The sequence below is a fragment of the Lonchura striata genome, chromosome 2 (genome assembly GCF_050655825.1).
Source record: "Lonchura striata isolate lonStrDom1 chromosome 2, ASM5065582v1, whole genome shotgun sequence".
NCBI classification, from domain to species: Eukaryota; Metazoa; Chordata; class Aves; order Passeriformes; family Estrildidae; genus Lonchura; species Lonchura striata.
In genome coordinates, this window is record NC_140704.1 from 50,532,113 (window position 1) to 50,554,046 (window position 21,934).

General features: G+C 36.9%; 1 protein-coding gene across 5 annotated transcripts in view; it reads right to left on the bottom strand.

Moving 5' to 3' along the window:
* CNTNAP2 (contactin associated protein 2) overlaps positions 1–21,934 on the bottom strand; it is a 1,072,692-nt gene that overhangs the window by 743,608 nt on the left and 307,150 nt on the right. For all 5 annotated transcript variants that reach the window (XM_031503926.3, XM_077786381.2, XM_085573411.1 and 2 more), the window contains one exon: positions 15,216–15,326. In XM_031503926.3, the coding sequence (XP_031359786.2) occupies positions 15,216–15,326 (111 nt within the window). The remainder of the gene's footprint in view (positions 1–15,215; positions 15,327–21,934) is intronic.

Below are 21,934 nucleotides of genomic sequence, written 5' to 3' on the forward strand. Positions count from 1 at the left end.
CCTTGGTAGATGAATCTCAGAGGCTGAAAGTGTTGCAATCATCCATAAAATTGGATAAGCCTGTAGATTTTCCCAGCAAACCCTGTCATTGTGACTCCAGCCTCATGGAGGGACTAGCTGTAAGGGAACAAGATAAGAGCACAGGAATTGCCATATCACACCTAGTGAGCTGGTAAACTAGCAGCTTTTTCTCAAAGGATGCCCATTACCACCTATTTATAAGCAAAGTGCTCCAGCTTCTGATCCAACTAGAGAAAAAACATTCCCTGTGAATGGCTCAATATAATTCCTTAATTCAAATCCAGTGAACACCTGAGAACTGAAATGTTTAAAAATAATTTTTGCCAATTGCCACCCCGTTTTTGGTGTCTCTGCTTTGATCCCCAGGTATGGAACTCCTTTCCAGATGATTGTGGACATGGCTCACTGAACAGCCATTGCTGGTCAATGTGTCGGTTACTGCTTTGGCTGAATTACATATTATTTGCTGTTTCAAGATACGGAAAAAGCTAAACCATCAAAACCACTGTGCTTAACATAATATATTCCACATATAATATGCAGAATTTGGTTTCACCTAGAAACTAAAAGTTTGTTAAAGCAACTTTTAGAGATTGCTCATAATAGTTAGACTCATAATTAACAGCTTCCCTGATCTCTCAAAACCTGATATTTTTTAAACTTAGCATTCAACTTTTTCTTATTGATAGCTGAGCACCACTTTAGCCTAATTTAGAAATTAGTTAATCACAATTATAAAAGAAAGAACATCTACCCCTCCCCCCCAAAAAAAAAGAAAAAAATCCCACCAGGCAACTAATATGTATAAGAAACAATCACCTCAATGTATTCAAAATATGTTATGGGGGATGTTGCTGACCAGCTTCTAAAATCAGCAAATCAAATATTCCAGCACTGGCTTTGGTTGGGGATTTTATTCTCTACCATAGGAAACGGACAACTTCCTGCTACTGAAGAAAGCAAAGCAGTTCAAGTACCATCTCCCACTGCATATATTAACCATTTTGGCTTGTTTATTAAAGGAAACATTCAGTTTCTAATATGTTCTACATTTGACAGAATGTCAGCTGAAGTTGTCTCAGTACAGCACTTTGCAATATCCAAGCTTTGCATCTCAGCACAAAGCACACTGCCCTGTTTCACTAAGTAATATTCTTGTTTACTTATTTTTTTACAGCATTACTCAATGTCACCTGATTATTCCTTCAAAACTGGGTCATTGTAGCATCATCCAGTCTATACTAGCAAAACCAAGGAAGACAGGGATACCCAGAAGATAACTTATTCCTGATCGATAAATATTTTGTAATTACAGACATGATCAAGTGCCTATTTTTAAATACCAGAAGACCCTTTGATCCTTACAAAAATCAAATAATTTCTGACAACTTTCTTAACTACAGCAAAATTATCTCACTAGGGGCTGAGTTCCTAAAAGCCCAGCAGGAATGTTAAATTCGATGGTAGTCAATACTGAAAAGCAAAGACATCTAAAAGATAACTTTTCACAAAGCAGATTTTAAGCAAGCTAACTTTTAATTCTTTTTCTCCATTGCTTATCACATTACACAGAGCCACGTTTCACAGCAGAGACAATTTATTTAACATTGAGTGACTTGGAAAATTGACTATTCAAACAAATTTTGTAATAAAGAATTTATATTCTTTAAATTCTTTATATTCTTTATTCTTTATTCATCTTTCCTAAAAAAATAAAAAACTGTACTACAAACAGTCAGAAAAGTTTGGAGCTCTGAAAGAAATTAGTTCATTGTTGATGTTCATTTATTTCTTAGCTGGCTGACAAACTCCCAAAGAAGTTCAATATAGAATAATGTTTTCCTATGTGCACTATATACCAGACCCAAAAGTACATCATTTCAGAAGACAAAAACAGTGCAGATAGCACTGAGATAAATTGCTATTAACATTTTTTTCTGAGCATTGCTTGGTCCTTAGCTGAACTCCAGCACAACAAATCTTCATGCAGAGAACAACGAAGAAAGTATAACTTTATCTATAGCTATATCTATAGCTATATCTATGTCATCTATTTGTGTCAGCATAACTGAACCATTTCTAAATTACAGCAACAGTTTATCACTTTGCAGTGTTATAGTCAACTGACAATCACAAAATAAACTAGGTTGTAAAAGTCCTTTGATGTCATCAAGTCCAACCTATGACCCAACACAACCTTGTCAACTAGATCATAGCACTAAGTGCCACATCCAATTTTAAATACCACTGAGGCTGTGCCATGACTCCACCACTCCCCTGGGAAGCCTAGTCCAATGCCAAATTATCCCTTTTTGTGAACAACTGCTTCTTAATTTTCAGCCCTAAAATGTGGGCTCTTATCCTCTCACTGGTTACTTGAGAGAAGAGACTGATCTCCACTTGGCTACAACCTCCTTTCAGACAGCTGAAGAGAGTGACAAGGTCACACTTGAGCCTCCTCTTCTCCAGCCTAAACAGCCCCAGCTCCCTCACAAGTCCCTGGACTTGTGTTCCAGATTCTTCACCAGCCTTATAGCCCTACTTTGGGCATATTTGAGCATCTCAGCATCCTTCCTAAACTGGAGGGCTTAGAACTGAAGGCAGCACTCTAAATGTGGCCTCACCAGTGCTGAGTACAGAGGAAGAATCACTTCCCTAAACCTGCTGGCCACACTTTTACAGGCCAGGATGCCATTGGCCTTTTTTGCCACCAGGGCACACTGGTGACATGTTCAATCTGCCATCAATCAGTACCCCCAGGTCCCTTTCTGCCTGGACACTGTCCAGCCACACTGTCCCCAGCCTATAACGCTGCAGGGGGTTATTGTGGCCAAAGTGCAGGACTTAGCACTTGGACTTATTAAACTTCATGTTGTTGCCCATCTATCCAGCCAGTCCAGGTCCCTTTGCTGAGACCTTCTACCCTCCAGAAGATTGACACTCACACTCAGTTTGGTGTCAATTGCAAATTTGCTAACAGTAGACTAAATCCCTTCATCTAAATAATCAGTAAAGATGTTAAATGGAACCAGCCCCAACACAGATTCTTGGGGGACACCACTGGTGACTGTCCCCAGCTGGATGCAGCACATTCACCAGCACTCTCTGGGCCTGGCCATCCAGACAGTTCCTAACCCAGCAAAGAGTGTTCCTATCCAAGCCATGGGCTGCCAGCTTCTCCAGCAGTGTGCTGTGGGACATGGTGTAAAAGGCTTTGCTGAAGTCCAGGTAGACAATATCCACAACCTTCCCCACATACACCAGCAGGTCACCTAGTCATAAAAGGAGATGAGGTTGGTTAGGCTGGACCTGCCTACCCTAAATCCATGCTGTCTGGATTAGGTTGTCCTGTAGGTCCTGTGTGATTGTACCCAAGTTCATCTGTTCCATAACTTTGCCAGGCACCAAGGTCAGGCTGATAGGCCTGTAGTTTCCAAGATCCCCCTTTTATCCCTTCTTATATCTTATATATATGGTCAATGGTGTCCTATTGGCCAGCTTTCGTTCATCTGGGACCTCCCAAGTGAGCCAGGACTGATGATAAATGATGGACAGTGGCTTAGTGAGCTCTTCCAACAGCTCCCTCATGAGCCTAGTTCTTTATGGATTATGAAAGAAAAAAAACAGCTAACTCAGAGATGGAAGTTAGTGTTACACAAAATATTTATTATGGGTAATACCAAAAGGACATGTGGTTAATGGGATGGATCCCATCTGCTCCCAATGACTTGCAAGCATGTAGGTGGCTCAGAGTGTCAGTAATTACTTCCTCTTGGATTACAGGGGGGTTATTCTATTCCCTGTCTCATCTACAAGCTCAGAAGGCCTGTTGTCCAGAGCATGACATCTCTTATTGTTGGAAACTGAGGCAAAGAAGGTAATAAGTACCTCAGCCTTTTCTTCACCTCTGGTACATACATTCCCCTGGTGTCCAATAAAGAATGAAAGTTTTCCTTGCTCCTCCTTTTGCTATCAATGTATTTATAAAAGCATTTTTTATTAACCTTCATAGAACTGGCCTGGTTAAGTTCTAATTGAGCTTTCACCTTTCTAATTTTCTATTTACATGACTTAACAACATCCTAAACACTTTGTGAGTTGCCTGCCCCTTTTTCCAAAGGTATTACTCCCTCTTTTTTCTGTTTTTGCTGAAGTTCACCAAATATTAGAGAATTTTACTATTTCCTGTTCACTGTACCCTAAACAGCCTCTGACCACCACATCTCCCACCAGCTTCCGCTGTTCATAAACAGCAGGTCTAGTGGAGCTTTCTCAAAACTCACCTACAGTGATAATTAATAAATAAAAATTATTCTCTCTCTCTCAGCAAATATCTTCTCTTGCTCAAAAAGCTTTGAGGAAGATGTATACAACACTCCTGAACTGTCACATATCCCTTCTGTTTCCACCTTTACCTCACTGTAGAAGGTCTCTATAAAGCTGAAGCTTTCTAAACAAAATTGTTTTGCTCAGTAAAAGTTGATATATTTCTTCAAATGAGGCCCATTTTCATCAATGTTAAAGTGAGTCTTACACACAAAAAAGAGTTAAAAATTAGTTTCATCCAAGTGAGAAAAAACAATGAGAAACCACCAACACATCTATGACATGAGACTGGATGCTAAACCAGACTATTCCAGATCCAGAGATATTTTTTATGATTTATGTAGTAACTTACATACAGAAAAACAAGTATTAATGTTCTGTCTCTAACTGTGTACCTCAGATTTTCTTGTGAATAATCTCATTGTGGAAGCTGAAACATGAATAATAGCTGCACTCTCCCATCCTACAACAAATAGCCTCATTTTATCACATTATTTCTTTTCTCTCTTTCAGCATATAACTGTAGTGGGAGGTTATAATGGTAGCCAAATAGCTCCCATTTCTACCAGCATTTATGCTTGTTTATGACTTATTTGGGAAAGGCAATGCTGTGGCTCAAATGCTCAAAGCAGCAATCTATCAGTTGCACTACACCCATCTGTGTAAGGAAAACCTGTGCTTTGCGTGCAGGAGAGGGTGAAACACTCATAGCATCTGGCAGGAGACACTGACCTTGGGAAAAGCTGACAGGGCATCTTGTGTACCCTCACTACACATCTTTGCATTAATTCCAGAGCTTTGTACTTACACAGCTCTGCATATACGTCTGAAGTATCTGTAGATAAAACCAAGTCTAGGATATCTAAACTCTCAGTCTCTGCTGCTTTTAAGTATACATCACCTATTAAAAGATGTTGCCCAAGTTTTCCTATATTGAGTTTTTTGAGATTTTCTTTTTAATCCTGCATGTTCCCACTGTTCTGTACAAGCAAAGTAGCCCCAGTGTCTGAGGAACATGAAATTTTCCAACTTGCTTGTTCCGTGTGCCAACTCAGGTGTAGACAAGTTCCTTGTGACATATTGGTTTCAGGGGGCATCTAGCTGAACTCTAATATACATTACGATGCATTTTTCAGACAAATCTCCATTTATATTGTCAATTTAATTGTAGTGTGCCTGTTTTTTATATAGAATCATAGATTAGTTTGGATTGGAAGGGATCTTAAAGATCATAGAGTTCCCAAGCTTCCTGTCATGTTCAGGGGCACCTTTCACTGCTCAGTGCTCCATCCAACCTGGCCTTATATACTTCTAGGGATGGGGCATTTGCAACTTTTCAGGGCAATCTGTTCTATTCCCTCATCACCTTCACAGTAAAGAATTTTTCCTTAATATCCAATATAAACTTTCTTCCAATTAGACATATTTCCCCTTTGTTCTGTCATTAAATTCTCTTGTAAAAAGTCCCAATCTATCTTTCTTGTAGGCTCCCTTCAGGTACTGGAAGGTTGCTATAGGGTCCCCCAAAACTTTTTTTTTCAGGTTTAATTTCTAGCTTGGCTTAAACCATGACAGTATTCTGAGCAGAGCAGGAGAGCTAATCAGGTCTGCATTTTCAAGATGAAGCCAGTAAGAACACCAAAAGAGATTTCTTATCGATTTACCTAATGTACCAAAGCTGTTTGAGAAACAGTCAAATTAAACTCTCAAAGTAGTTGAAAGCTCAGAATTTGGCTACTCTGGGGATAAACAGCCAGAGCAGCACTAGTACCCTAAGGATATGGGAAAAGTATATTTATGATATTTGGATTCAGTCTGGCTCTGTGAGACTGCCTCCTCTCTGCCACCAGCACAGTCACCCCTCCTGCCAAACCCCGCTGCCCATTGCCATCAGAAACAATTAATAAACTAAGCTAAATTTTGTCTGAAAGAAGCTAGTTACTCAGTAAAGTCAGGGTGATCTGCTCTCCCCATCCCTGTTGCCCAAGAAAATTGCCCATTTGCCTTATGTCTCTAGCTGTGCTTGGAACTGCTGCCTCTGCAAATGATTGCTGTAAGAAAAAATATATAAAGTTGGAGAGCACAATGTTATTTTTTCCATCCTCTCCATCTACACATGTATGAAATAAGCCAATTAGGTATTCTGAACATTTTAATTAACAAATTAGTTATGAACTGGAAAAAACGGTCATGCTCTCTGTATTCATCAGGCTATGGTAAATTAACATAAGCTAATGATGCCTTTTTTAATGCAATTACTTGCGCTTCACTCTCTACAGACTTTGCTTCTTGGATTGTGTTTGGAATGAAAAGAGTGATGTCTTTCCTTTCTAAATTTATTTTTTCAATGCATGAGTCTGTCCTGGATATATACTGGCACTTTTCTTTCCTCATTGGGATGTTTTTTTTCCCTGCATCTTCACAAAATTCACTATCCTCTTGCAATGAATTTTTGAATGTTTTTTCAGAGGAATGAGCTACTGCAAGTATGTTCATTTGTAGTTTTAAGAACTCCTTCTACAATTAATAAGTATTTATGAAAAATATTTCATTAGGCTAGGTCATTAAAACACAGAAAACAACTTCTGAGGTCAACCAAGTGACAATCACATTTGCCTTCTAAAGGTGGATATAAGTGTTTATGGGGAGCTGAGATGGGTTGTGGATTACACTACAAATCAAAATGGAGTGCATAACTATTTATTTTGAATGTGAAGAATGAACGAAACTGATTATATGCTAGGATGTAAGGCAGATAAAGACAGAGAAAATTTTACATTTTTTTTAGATGGAAATAATGAGCTCAACCCAAGTTCTTAATGGATTTTAAAAGAAAAAAAAAATCAGAGATGGAAGATAGTGCTATACAAAATATTTTTATGGGTAATACAAAAAGGACATGTTGTTAATAAAATGAAAAGGTTTTCATTTACTCTCACAGGTAATGGAGCTCCTAAAGGAGCCATGTCCTGAAATGAATTTTAAAAAAATTTAAAAACAAAACCAAGAAACCTCAAACAACACAGAGAGCTCCACCAATACAAAACATCAGTTGCTTTATTCTCTCTAAAGCATTCCAGAAATACTGTTTATACTGTGTGCAGCACAAATAACGCTATGTCACACACAGACATGTTTTTTGGAGTCTACTAATAAGTGAACCAGTAGAGGTTTTTTTTCATTTTCAATCATATAATTTTCAACCATAAGTAACTTTCCATTTTTTAAATGGATAAGTAAATATTTAATAAATAAAGGTGTCATGGTTTGACACTGGCACAATGCCAGTGCCCCCATGAAAATGTGATCTCTCAATTGAATGCTGTGAAATGGAATCGAGAACAGAGCAAAGCAGGCCCAAGCTTAATAACAGGGAAAAAAAAAAAAAAAACTTTATTAAGCTATTACTATAAAAGAAAGAAAGGAAGGAAAAAGAAAGAAAACACACAAAGATCAAATGAAAACCTTGCAAAGCATTCCTCCTCCTACCACCCAACTCCAACAAACCACAATGTGACACAATCTGGACCCCAATCAGGTTTCCACCCTCTAAACAATCAATTCTCAGTCCATCAAGGGATCAGAGTCTCTCCTGTGCCACAGAACCCCCAAGAAAACACAGCTCCACATCCTGTGTTTCCATGTCACACATGGCACCACCTGGAGAAAAAGTTTGCCATGGTGACCTTTCTCCTTTCCATGCACAGTGCTCTCACTACCAATGCATGGATAGACAGACTGCTTTTAGGACTTTTTTTCCTTTCAAGGATGCCTGCCAAGAGGGGAGAAAAACAACAGTTCAGTTTTTCATTTTTTGGGACCACAGTGCACCCCATTTTCCCTCTGGGGCCGAGGGTCCAAGAACAGAGATCTTCTTCTCCTTCTTTGAGGACAGGGGGCACCACCACAAACCCCCTACTTTTCTCTGTTCACTCCACTTCTGTCTTTTCCCAGCTGAAGCAGGTCTCTTGACTCACTGGCATCCTCCTAAAATACAGTCTCTCTTGGAGGAGAAGATTAATTCCATCTGTGGCTACCAAGGAAAAAGTCTAGCCAAAAGCCACTTCTTGTCTCCCTCCCATCTAAAATTTCTCCTTCTAACCTCCCAGGGTCCAAGGTGTCCCTCTTCCTCTCTTTTCAAACCGAGGAGGAGAAAAAAAAATTCACAAAGCTTTCGTTTCTCAAGGAAGGGTTAAAAGTCCCAGCTCCCTGGCTGGCTCTGCCCAGGCTCCAGCTCCCACAGGGGCTGGGCACCTTGCAGCTCCCCCCCGCTTGCTCTTCTCCTTCCCCGCGGTGAAACTGCTGATGAGCCACCGCTGCCAGGAGACTCTCGGAGGGGAGGAACCAAGACATCCCAGATTTTTTTCTCCACCCTTCCATCTGCAGGGGGTTCCAGTCCCTCCACCCCTGGGCCCACCTCAGTCAGGCCATGGGCCTTCCCCTCCCCACCCAGCCACGGCCGGGCAGGGGAGAGGCTGCACTGCGGCTGAGCGGAACCAAAGAGAGCGAGTTCCCCTGGGAATTCTGCTTTTAACCCCTCTGTGTTCTCAGAGGCGTGTCCACCTTCAATTGGTCAATATCCACATTGACCTCTTCCTTCCGAGAAAATTCTTTTTTCCGTGTCAAGCCACGACAAAAGGCTATCAATTTGTCCTGACTTCTGAAAACCTGATTTGATCTACACTGTTCATGAGATGGTTTTAGCAAGCTTATTGAAATGGACTGTAAAACTTGTGTTTATCTAAAGCATATATTTACAGAAAGAGAACTACAGTTTATTTACTTTTTAAAAGGCAACCATATTTTGGTGATTTAGCTCAGCAAGAGCTCTCTTACAGACATACAAAAGCTAAGTGGATTATACTACTCTCTCATGATTTTAACAGTTCTCTTATGCTACTCTTACTTTCATTACTTTCAGGATCTTGTCTACTTACAAAAGACAATATATACTGTAACCTGGGTAGTTAACTTCCAAACCACTGGCAAATCCACAACATTTTCCTAAGAGGATTTTAGTCAAAATACAATGAGTTGTGTTGTGTACAGGTATTCTTAATCAGCTCAAAGGTGTCCTTGTCAACACAAGGAGATTGCAGTATTTAAGGTGATGATCTGCAGTGTGCATGCTAACTGTTCATTTGGACAAATGTTAGTTCAGAGGGAGCATCTCCTTGCTTTAATATTTATACACAAACTAAATTCCTGGCAAGTCCTGTGAAGGTACAATCCCAGACTGCTCACACAATCCAGGTTGACGCTGACTTCCACATTCACTTTGCTGAAAGGAAAACTACATAAAATTCTTCTCATATTCCATTATACAATAGTAATAAATAATTGGAGAAATAGTGATATTCATTATAGTATAGGAGATTTTAAAAGTGAAGGTAAAAAGAGCCTAGGCTAGGTGTTCCTAGAATCCTTCAAAGACAAGGATCTAACAAGTTTACTTTTTTTTTTTAGTAGAATCATTGTCATAGATCTGATTGACTTACTGATAATGGTCTGGGGAATAAAATAATCATATCTCATTATAGATAAATTCTTGCATCTTCCACACATAAAGCAGAATTTAAAACTCCACTGAGAAAAAAAAAAAAAAGAACCCTGTCACAATTACACCTATGCCAACACTTAAAATTTCTGATGCTTTTTTATAGTCACATTAATAACTCTGATAACAGGCCAAGGTCAGCACACTGACTGAAAGGTAACCTGAAAGCTTAGATACACATTACACAGTGGTGCTAGAAGGACTGCTTTTTGAACATCAATTGCTCTACAGATACTTCCTTTCATATCACATTATCAATTTCATTGCTGTTTCTAATACTGGACTTAAAACAGATTCCCTGCTAATACTGGACTTAAAACAGAACCCCTGGGTACCAAATTTCCTCTTTTTTTATTCCACTGTGCAAAAGATAATTTCCACATATCCAGAAATTCATTATGACCTTCATAATTTCACTGTCTGCTGGGATTACTTCTGAAGTTCTGAGACTCTACTCAGTTTCAAGCAGCTTCCAATTATATTATGTAACATTGCATTATGTTGAAATAATGTAGAATTTCTTCCCTGAATTAAAATGGTATGAGATGGATGATAGACAGCATTAATTCTCGTACTAGTGAGAAGTATAAGGTCCAATAGCTTGAAAAGCATTTAAAGGAAGATTGATAATTCATTATATCAAATGTGTGCTGAGAATCCTTCTCATGATGTGATGCAGTCCATTGATCCTATCGATGGCAGGTCATAAGAAGTTAGACCTTATCACCTTGACGTCACATATGAAAAAGTTACTGAGGATGGATTTTAAAAAGCTGTAGAATTAAGCAATTGAAAGCTCTCCTTTTCTCTGATGCTACTTTAGCTACTTCTGTGGGAGAAGAGGTATGACAAAAATGGAAGGAACTATAATCTTTTTAGTCTACTAACTAGATTCCAGTTAAAATTTGATCTGTCAATGACATAATGGCATGTACTTAGAAAGCAAAATTAATTTTTTCAAAGATAACACATCCCCATATTCTCCAAATTGTACGCTGAATCATTTAATAGACTTGGAATTATTTGATTTACACAGGAGGTGAGCTAATAATTGGCAGAAATCTCAAAATTATTTTTCTTAAGAAATCCATCCAAAGCAAAAATTTTTAGGATTTTATAGCATTGAAATATTTCATAATGCTTGCATATATATAGATAAAAGTGATAGTGACAGACACAAAAACCAGAAAACCATGAACATTTCTCCTCTTCTATGGTGCTTTCCCCCCCCCCACATAAATTACAGACATTTCAAAAATAATCTGTACCTTGGTTATACTAGCACTAAACATCACACAGATAACTTTAAAACTAAAATGAAAAATATGCTAAAAACTATGTAGAGCACTAAGACTTAGATGTTTAAAACAAAATATTATCCTACTACCAAAAGGATAATTGATAGAAACTGACTACATCCAGCTTTGCCTGAACAGTTGATAATTCAGTACTGTTTAAATTTTTAAGTACAAGTCTTTACTTATAAGAGTTTAACATAATTCAGGAGCCACCACACTGCCTTTGCCAAACCTACATTCACTACGAAATTCATTGCATCCTTCTGTCTCCACAGAAGTTTTGCCACAGCTGAATTTCAAAAAATCTTCACCCCCTTGTCTTTGCAGGCCTGATGGGAACAGCAGCACTTGTTTTGTCTTGTATTAACTCTAGTTAAATCTGTTGATAAGTAGTAGTATATCTAGTAGTAGTATAGTTCACAAAGAAAAGCAATAAATTTGTCTGCAGTTTTCTTACTTCTTTCCATGATAACAAAATGAAAGTATTTTGGTTGCTTTTATCAGCTGCTATGATTAAAGGTGTCCAAGAAAGCAGAAGAAGGAGGGGACGGTGAGGGGACCATGAGACAGACCTTGGGGGTCCATGAATGAGAGAGCCAGTATAAAATGCAGACTTTCATTGTACATTGTTCATTTGGCTCTTTGTGGTAAAGACTAATTATTACAACTGTGATATCCATCATAGTTGTAATGATTATATAAATCAAAGGTTCTTACTCACTGACATTGTGAAAACATGGAAATTTTTATTTGTATTGGTACAAATTTGCAAGACACTGACAGACCTGTAGGTAACCACTAAATATTTGTTTCTACAATAAGGAATTTCTCCTATAATGGAAAATAATCTTTTCCACCCCCACCCAATAATAATAATAATAATTGAGGTGAAGATAGGGGACATCTCCACCTAAAAAAATTATAGGATACTTCTCCTTGCTTAAGAAGAAATAACATTTAGAACAGGAAAAAGCAACAATGCAGAAGAAGAATCATCATGTAAATTGATTTGGAAAAGTTAATGTTTCTAATCAAATTTCTGTCTATCAAATTTGCATTTCCTTTGAAATAAGTATACATACTAACCCATAAGTTGTTGAAGGCTTACAGAGGTAAATTAGATGTGGAAAATGCAAAATATTTCTCAAACTGACACAGAAACCCACCCTACATATACACCCTGGCAGTTTCCAGATCAGTTTCCACAAAGACTTAATTCTATTTGCCTAAATCACTAGTTATAGGACTTGTAAATAAAGTGTTATCTAACATTTGAGTAAATTCATGGATGTTTCTGCTTTTGAAGCCTCCTAAAAACTACTGAAAATATTAAGTTATTTTTGGCATGCATCCTTCCAAGTGCAACATTTATAGCAAGAGACTGAACCACAACAACTATAGTGACAGCTACAACTTTCTTAATAACATGATGTGACTGTTCAGGGAATCAGTGTCTTAATCAATAGAATAAAATACACTATCTATTTAAATAAAGTGTTTTCCAGTCTAGAGTGAAGTGCCATGAAAACAGGAAAGAAAAATAATTGGGTTGGAGAGTGGAATTTTCAAATGTGCATTTCTTTAATTTAAAGGGTCTGGGGGTAGAGGAGGGGGAGTTCTTTCCATGTAATGACTTGAGCACAGTGTGGTTTAAATAGCACATTTGATTTGGGAATCTATTAGCTGATAATGACTCCTTGGAGAGAAAAAAAATTGGATTCCTTATTACTGGTTTGATTAGCAATATCTATAATTCCGTGAAGTTGTAAAACAGCTCAGTATTAAAACTGAGCTATTTTCTATCACTTGCAGAAGCATAAACACAGACAGAAAAGTTCCTGTGTTATACACACTCTTGAATTCTGCAGTACTTTTACTGCCACTAGGATTAGAAAAAAAGATATTTGTTCATGTACATCGAGCCTCGGTTTCGAAAAGTATTTTTTGGTATGCTTCACAGATAGTAAGAGATGGATAATAACAATCTAGCAAAGCTCTTATTCAAACAAAGAGATGAAAATGCTATTTAACAAAGAGATGCAACTAAATTTTCAATGAGGAAATAAAGCCAGTGTTTGATTAATGACAACACTGATCCATACTGGTAAAAAAATGTCATAAAGAAACTGCACTGTAGTAATTATAAGGGTAAGAAAGGGAAAGGTAAATATAATTGGAATAAAGAATTAAATTCCAAATGTCAATCTGCCTTTCACTTAGAACAGAATAAGTAGTCTTGTAAACTAAAAGGAGAAGTACTCATCTAAAAACAAAGGAAGATCCTCCCAGCAAAGCTGATGCTAAGTTGTATTTTATTAAAGTGGTTCTAGTGGCCTTTTTTAAAACTTAGAACAGGGAATAGAACTGAAATGGACATAACTATAGCCATTCAACAGAATGCAACTTAAACAATAGGCAGGGTTTTAGAATTGAAGCACCATTCCTTTCATCTGATGAATATTTAAAGATAAAACTGAAGGGACCTGACAGCCTACCAAAACACACATCCAAACACACTGCCACAGAAATCCTGAGAACTACAGAAGGTATGTAACAAAATACATGAAGCACTGAAATAAATGCCTGTGACCAGCATAAAACAACATCTATTCTCATTCAGAAGCAACAAACCGTGTTATCTACTGGTCTACAGGCCTAAAACCAAAGAAATTGCCAATGCTCCTGTCTGGCCACAGTCTTTGCATCACATCTGCAGGCCTGTAGCACTAGAGCTCATCAGTCATATTTTCTCTAAGTAAATCTTTGGCTTCTGTTTATCTCTCTTGCAATAGCAATTTTTTAACAACCAATAACATAACCTGATCTGTTTTACATTTAACTTAGCTGTGTGATTGCATGGGCTACGGTTTACCAGTATAACAATTTTTAATATATTTCTATAATCAATTTTCTGCAGAGAATAAACTGGTATTTTATAAAAAATGTAGGGTAGAGGACCACAACCGTGGGATGACAGCAGAGGTATTAAATGTACAGGCACAGGCTGACATCAGAGGAAGCGGGACTATAAGTAACTCACTACGTCAATTACTAGTCGTTAAAAGAAAGTAATTCCATGGCCTGGCTAAAGCTGATTTTAAAGAGTAAAGAAAAAAAAAAAAGAAAAGAAAAAAAAAAAACAAAAAAAAACCTGAAAAGCAAACAAACAAAACCAAAGAAGGAAATAAAGAGATCAAAGAACAACAATTCTACACGTGTAAAACACAAATATGCAGAGAAGTTGCAAACCAGTAAGCCAAGAACAGTGTCAGAGCTCTGAGAGTACCAAAATGCCATATTGCATTACTCAGTGGAGAACCACTCACCCTGCCAGTGAGCCTGGGGGTCCCATTTCAGCCTCCAGGCATTACCTGATCCACATCATAGGCTCCATCATGCCTGGACCCACCATATATTCTTCCCCACTATAGATTAAGCTTCCTGGCTTGACATTAGACCCAGCTCATTCCTTCCTACATGATGACCTCCAGACAACTGGCAGAGATGGCAGTGCTACCAGAGCTCTTTGTGGACAGGGTATGGTTCCTCAGTTTCATTAAACCAGGTAGGCCATCAAATTTATGCACCCATTCTTCCTACCACTAAGTCTGAGGCGGCTTTGTTACGTCTGAACAAAGTGTTAAAGGCACTCATTGTATTACAGATATACAAGCAGACGCCAAAGTCCCAGTGACGATAGAAAGAAACCTTGCAAGTACCCAACAAAGACAGGTATACCCCTTCATGTGAAGAAGTCAATGATGCAGCTGTATTTTATGAGTCCATTGACATCAGGCATGTGCCCATGCTGCTACACATTACTAGCAGTGCCCCTTTCCCTGCAGTGAAATTACTGTCTCATACAATGAAAGAGAAATTAATTCAGTTCATAAAAAATAGTCTGTTCAAACAAGAATAAGCAATAATATTCCACATAAAACACATTTTTGCATTAAAAATATAATTCATCCTTTATGAAATAGCCAAAAATAGAGGTTGAGAATGTCCCTTACCTCCTCGCTTGTTTAACTTGGCATACCCTGGCACATAGCTGCTTGTCATGGATGATGAACTGCTGAAGGAGGAATGCGGTAGTGCTGAGACCAGAGGTTCATCACACTTTTCTGAAATACAAGAAAACAGATTCACTTTATGCTCTTAATTATCCATATGTATTAAGTGACAATGTGCCCTTTATTTTCCCTCTGGGTGATAACAAATCCTTGTTATTTTTGTACATGTAGAATGCATGTAGCTACATCAAAACTTTTCAACAAAACAACCCCTACAACCACAAACCAACACAACAAACAAAAGCTCACCTCAAAACCAAAAGAAAACCCACAAAAAAACACAGACGCACACTCTGACATGAGAAAATAAAGGCTTCAAGAATTGATAAAATAACGTTATGGTAATATCTAACCATGACCCATCACCCTCCCTTAGGGATACAATGGTTGAACAAAATAGCCTATCCTAATATTACTGGGATGTTTTTAGTGACACAAAAAGCTAGTGCTAAAGAAAAGTATTATTGTGACAGCTTTCTAAGAAGTAAATAAGATACACATTTTCATTTCTGTAACAGAAGTGCTGATAAATCTGATATTAAAAAAATAAAATAAATTAGGGAACATTAATTAATGCCTATGAATTATCAGATACAACAAATTCACTGAAAAAAAACACTATACTAGCTAATCCCTAAATTAATTTGAGTTCTTCACTTCCATTTTACCACACTATGAAGAAGATTAACTTGGTATTAGCATCTAAAATGGAAAAAACCCAAAATCAGTATCTTAGCCTTCCTCATGAACAAAAAACTGCAAATCAAATCTCCTTCTTTTGCATTATATAAATTAGAATGAAGAGAAATGGCTTAGGATTTTTCAAATACTTAATTAATGTACTGCCTTTTGTGAGTTTTGTTGTGGGTATTTCTACAGATGGGAGAAATATGTAGCTTAAATTACTCCTTTATATCACAGATAAAACTGAAAAAAGCCTTGGCCTACACCAGTAAGCCTAAATAATTTTTTTAAACACATGCACTGCAGCACAGTCTCTGCTGTAAGTGGAAATACCCTCAATTTATGTATCTAGAAAGCATTAGGTCACCATAGGTGCTCTACATTAGGTCTAAATATGCATAAGCATCATATTTAATGTTCAGCCACAACACCTAGTTTTGGTACAATTAAAAACAGTAGTTTATCAGACTGGATCACACACAGAGACCAAATTAATTCTATCTTCTAAAGAGCTTTAGGAGAAAAAAAAAAAAAGGATTCTCAGTGAATCAAGTAATATATAATGTAATTCTCCTAAAATGTACAGTCACACATAGTAAAAAATAAAATTACTTTCACAGGAATAGAAACTGAAGTACAGAAATACAAAAGAACATTAATTCAGAAATTAGTATTTTGACATTTAACAAAGAAAATAAACGTTCTTTATAAATGTCTGAGTTACAAACATTAAGGGAAAAAAAATTCACACAAGCACAAGCAAGAGTGAAGGGCAGCTGCTTTGGACCGAATTAAATAATAATTCCAATGACTTTTAAGCTCACTACCACAGTATTTAATGATGGAATTTTGACAAGGGAAGATAAATGGTTTGAAACATTATTGTTTATACCACAAACCAGAAAGGTTGATGTCCTCTTCCCTCTGCTCTGCTGCAGCAGACCAGCACGTCTGGTCAGAAGCCTGCAGCCAGGTGCTCCTCACACCACATCCCTGCAGCAGCACACCGGGACTGCACCCACCTCTGCACACACCTGTGTTTTCAGATCCTGGGTGCCAGGTTGCTTTTATTTCAGTCTAAGCGGTGCAAGGTTAGAGCAAAGAATAGAAGTGAGCAGCAGACTGCCATAACTACCAGCTTTTGTCCTAAGTGCCATAATCATATAAATGCAGAACTACTTGAAAAAGTTTTTCTGAAGTATTTCTATATGTATTGGTTTATTTTCTGTAGATCATAATAGCTTTTTAGCTTGCAAACTGTTTGTGCTGCCACTTCTTTTTCTGTGCTACCTAGCTAGAGACTTGAAGGCATTTGCCATTAATCCTGTTGTCTAGGTAAAAATGTAATGAAACATTTAAAAGCAGAACACACAATGAGAAGTTTTTAAAAATACATAACACAATCTTTTTATATAATTTTCATATGCTTATATTACATGATATTTACCCTTTAGGAAAAGAAACCCATGTTCTTATCAGTAATGAAAACTAAGATTGAACATATACCTTTGTTCTGTTTCCTGAGGGTTTTAAAATACATTTTGCAAAGTAAATTGTTAGGTTTATACAATTTTCTGCCACCTATAGCTTCAAACTAGGGTGGGAAGAAAAATCTGAATCTTCTTGGAAAAATAATAGAATGGTAAAAACTTAGTTACAAAAAATGTGTTCAATTTATTCAATTTGATTTATTACTAAGATAATTGAAGCTATTATATTACTATAGTCTAAAAAAGTATAGTCTTTATTATTATAGTCTAAAAAAATGTTAAATAAAATATCTATCTTAGAACATAAAGTTTTAAAAAGTTATTTTAAAAATGTGAGCAAACTCTTCATTTCCACAACAGAAATAAGCGTAGATTTTTGACACTGGGCTCGGAAAAAGCATGACAGATGAAAAAAGCCTCTCCTAACAATAGAAGCTCATCAGAACTTCAGATCTTCTACTGGTTCCAGTAGCTATTGAGAAAATACCTTTCTTTTAATTTCACAGCTGTTATATTTGGGCTACTACTGAAGGTTCACAAAAGGAAATATGGAAAATTTATTTAGAATGAATATTAGTTTCTAAATCATCAATGGTCTGCCTTATTTCTGTTTCACTAATTCATACTCTTGGATTAAAAAGAATAAGACAGAGAAGCTTGACTTAGTAAAAAAAAAGTCTTACAAGGGGGCATCCCTCTATTTGCCACTGTGGTCACAATTTTTACAGACAGTCATGAATATGCTTCATGTGATGTATGTGTGCTTCTGAAGTATTTGATCTGAGCCTCAGCCCTCTGAGCCCTGATGTCTTAATTTGATTATAATCATCAATACTGTGGTGGGGGATAGGAGAAACCCTGAGTTAATATCACTTGCCTTCATTGTTTAGAACTGTAATCCTCTCCTATGTCTATTTTGACATACCAAGTAAAGAGAAAAAATGTGTCACTTTCTCATTGTTTCAAAAAAAAACAAACCTTCCAATCTCCCTGCTCATTTAGGATTTAAAATATGAGAAATTCACCATAAATGCATATGAATTACAGGAAAGGTCCATATTTCAGATTAATACACTTAAAAATTTTATTACATCTTTTCATTAACTCATGGCTTTAGGTCCAACAGAATAAAAGTCAAAAGACTGCTTACATAAACTAATATTTCTAGCCCTGTAGGAAAGTTTCACTAAATATATTGCACTATTTAAACTTCCAGAATACGAAATACTGTTATATCACAAATTTAAAAGAGAAAAAAAAAAAAACCAAAAAAAAAAACCAAACAACTTTAGGAACCTTTTGTTCTTCCAGCGGTTTTAGTTCCTGCAGAATTCAATTTTTTACTTAGCAGAATCATATATACCTTCCTGTTACTGAGATATAATAGCCTTCCCCATATAAGTCAATGCACAATGCCCTGTTAATCAATTACAGAGCACACTCTCCTGCCAGCAGCGCAGCAGCAAAGGAATAAACTCTCCTCCATACCATTTGTCTCAGTGATATATTAACGGCCATGGCAGCTTAGGTCCATTTAAATGTTAACTTTCTGAAGCAAAAAGACACTTCCACTCTGCTGTGTTTAGATCAAGAGAACTGATAACTTTGTCATAAGAATGATGACATTTGTTACTCTGACTTCCCTATTCAGAGGGAAATAACAAGTATACGTCCATCAAATCAAGTCTTCTTAAGATTCTAATAATTAGATCAATGGATCAAGGTCACTTAATGTCATTAAACGCAAATGCAAAACATCTTCAATCCCCAATTTTCATATTCCTCAAGACTTAAAGCTCATTGAAACAAAAGTGTGCTGCGCACTTGCTCTATTCTTACATGTTTTCTCAGGCACCTGGCTATTGGAAACCAAATAGCAGATGAGATGGATCGCTTGTCTTATCAACTGCAGACTCTCATATTTCTAGTGTTCACACTCAACAAAACAAAGAAAATATATCTACCCATTCTTTCCTGTTTTACAGTCTATTTCTAGCTTATTTTTATATCCTACCCATCATGCTGGATAAACTAAAAAAGGCTCATCTTCTATTTTGTCTGCAATTGCTTTAATTCCCACTTACTAGTCTATGAACTACCTGGGGAATAGGAACCCCGTTATTTGAAGGGACTGCTGTTGACTGCAGCACAAAGCAGTCCACATACACACAAACTCTCTTATCAACCCCCATAGGTTATTAAAGTTTATCCTCACTATACCAGTCACTTCAATGATTGTTGATGGGCAAAGCAAAGTAAAATACTTTGATGCTTCACTTCATAGAAGTCTGTTTAAATGCTTTCTGATCAATAAACAGGTCACCTGTAAAGTTGATGACATATCTTATAAAAGTAGTCAAAGTAGATGAAAAAAAAACAATCTGCAGTTATCTGTGTCTTCTTGACATTTGTATCTAGCAGTAGGTTAGAATGCATACAAACTATCTAAAAATACTAAGAAATGGAAAAAAATATACATTTATAGTTACAGGTAGTTTTTATGAATAATTTGGAACTGCATCAGAGGGTCTCCCAGAAGCCCTTGCCAAGAATCTGTCAGCAAAATAAAAAGGTGTGATGTGTACAGTTATTCTAAAAATTAAAAATATTTGGATACTGATAACCATAACTCATCAGAAATAAGTGATGGTGACTTACTAAGCATGCTTTTGAATAAGAAAGGCTTTTACATCATGTGGTCCAGTGTGCACTGAGGAACACACCTTTAAATAAATATCAAATCCATAATTCATCCCTCCTACTTTAAAATCTTCAGTCAAGATTTCCTATAAAATTATAATCTAAGACAACAATTTTGCTGAAGGATAGATCTAAGACATAAACATGCCACCAATAAAAACTTTACTAAAAAAAGCTCCATATGTCCATGTCAGAAATGAACTCAAAAACTGAACAACTGAAATTCAAAAAGGCAAATGACTGCAATGTCAATATTGCGTTCTGAATTAAAAATAACCATAATAAATAGCTAGCAGAAGATTAAAGAGATGACTTAATCTGTATCAGCACTGAAAAAAATATCATAGCCAAGAAATATCCAAAGCCCCGACTCTCTAACTAAAAGTCCTAATCAGCTTTCTTTACACTAGACAAACAGAAAATTTATGATACAAACCACAAAATCTGAACTATTACCAGTATATCCAATTCACTAATTATACAAGAATGCCTGTCAAGTGTAGGGGGGAAAAATGGTTATAAACAATTTCAATCTTTTAATGCAGAAGACTCCTGCTTTAAATATGAATTCCAAGACAAATGATAGGGAGCAAGGGAGAGAATCATATCATCTGGGCTTAATTTGTACTGTATGCTAAATGCTAGTTAGCCTAAAAACATTTTTCTCCTCCAATTTGAATACATAATTTCACTGTAGTGTACTGAGGAGGAAGAATAAGCCACCAAGCGCGTCTGAAAAGTAGCCATGAGATTGCAAGGGCACTCTGAAACGTGGGTAAGCACATATGAGAACTGGCATATCTCCAATGACAACCAATAGGAATATTAATGCAGTTGGTTTGGATTGCAGTGTATTATTATGCTGAGCCAGCCCCACTTTCCATATAGCACAGGTAGGTTTTATAATCCAAAATGAATGCTAGAATATACCAAGTTTAATTCACAAGCCTGTGTCTCCCCAAAGAGTAGGAATAAATAAGCACAAGCTTCTAGAATATTTTATGCACTGCTTCAAATGAACTTTTAAAGTGATGCAAGCCAAAATGCAGGAGGTACTTCAAAGCAGCTCATCATCAGTGGCAACCCCTTTAAAAACCAAACTTAGAAGCAGGTGCTACTGAGCACAGGCTGCCACAAGTTTAATTTCAGTCTTCACCCTGTCTCACAACCCTGCTGCCCTGGTATGATATGCCTCTATCCAAACTTCGGATCATGTGTGACAGGAACGCAGGTGATGTCTGAAAAAAGCCAGGTAGGGTATACCTCATGCTCTCAAGTACTTAAGTCAGAAAGAAATCAGTGAAGAGTTTATAAAATACAACCTTCTCTCATGGGGAAAGAAAATACTTGCCTGTCAGGTGTATTTTCCAAACATACCAGGCTTTGATACATTTGGGGTTTTTCAAACAAAAAACTTTATAGCTTTTGCATGTTTTATTGTGTTTTCTTGGCTTGGAATACAGTTTTAAGAAAACCTACCATATTCTGCTACTTTCTTTTTCTCTTTTATAGGATAACAAGCTAACTTTTTACTCCTCCCCAAATTTCTTGGGCCTCTTTATATATATACTAAATGGTTGCTGGAGTAGAAGCCTAATTTTTTACCCTCTTCTGTCCCACCTATTTTTCATATTGCAGAAGCTGGCAGATTCTCCACATGACTGACATTTCACACTATGCCCTTGATGGACTGTTTGAGAGTCAAATTATCATTCAACTTCATGAGCAAATGAGCCCAAATGTCACTGAAGCTTTTCTGCAAGTATTGCTCAAGCTCAGCTGTAA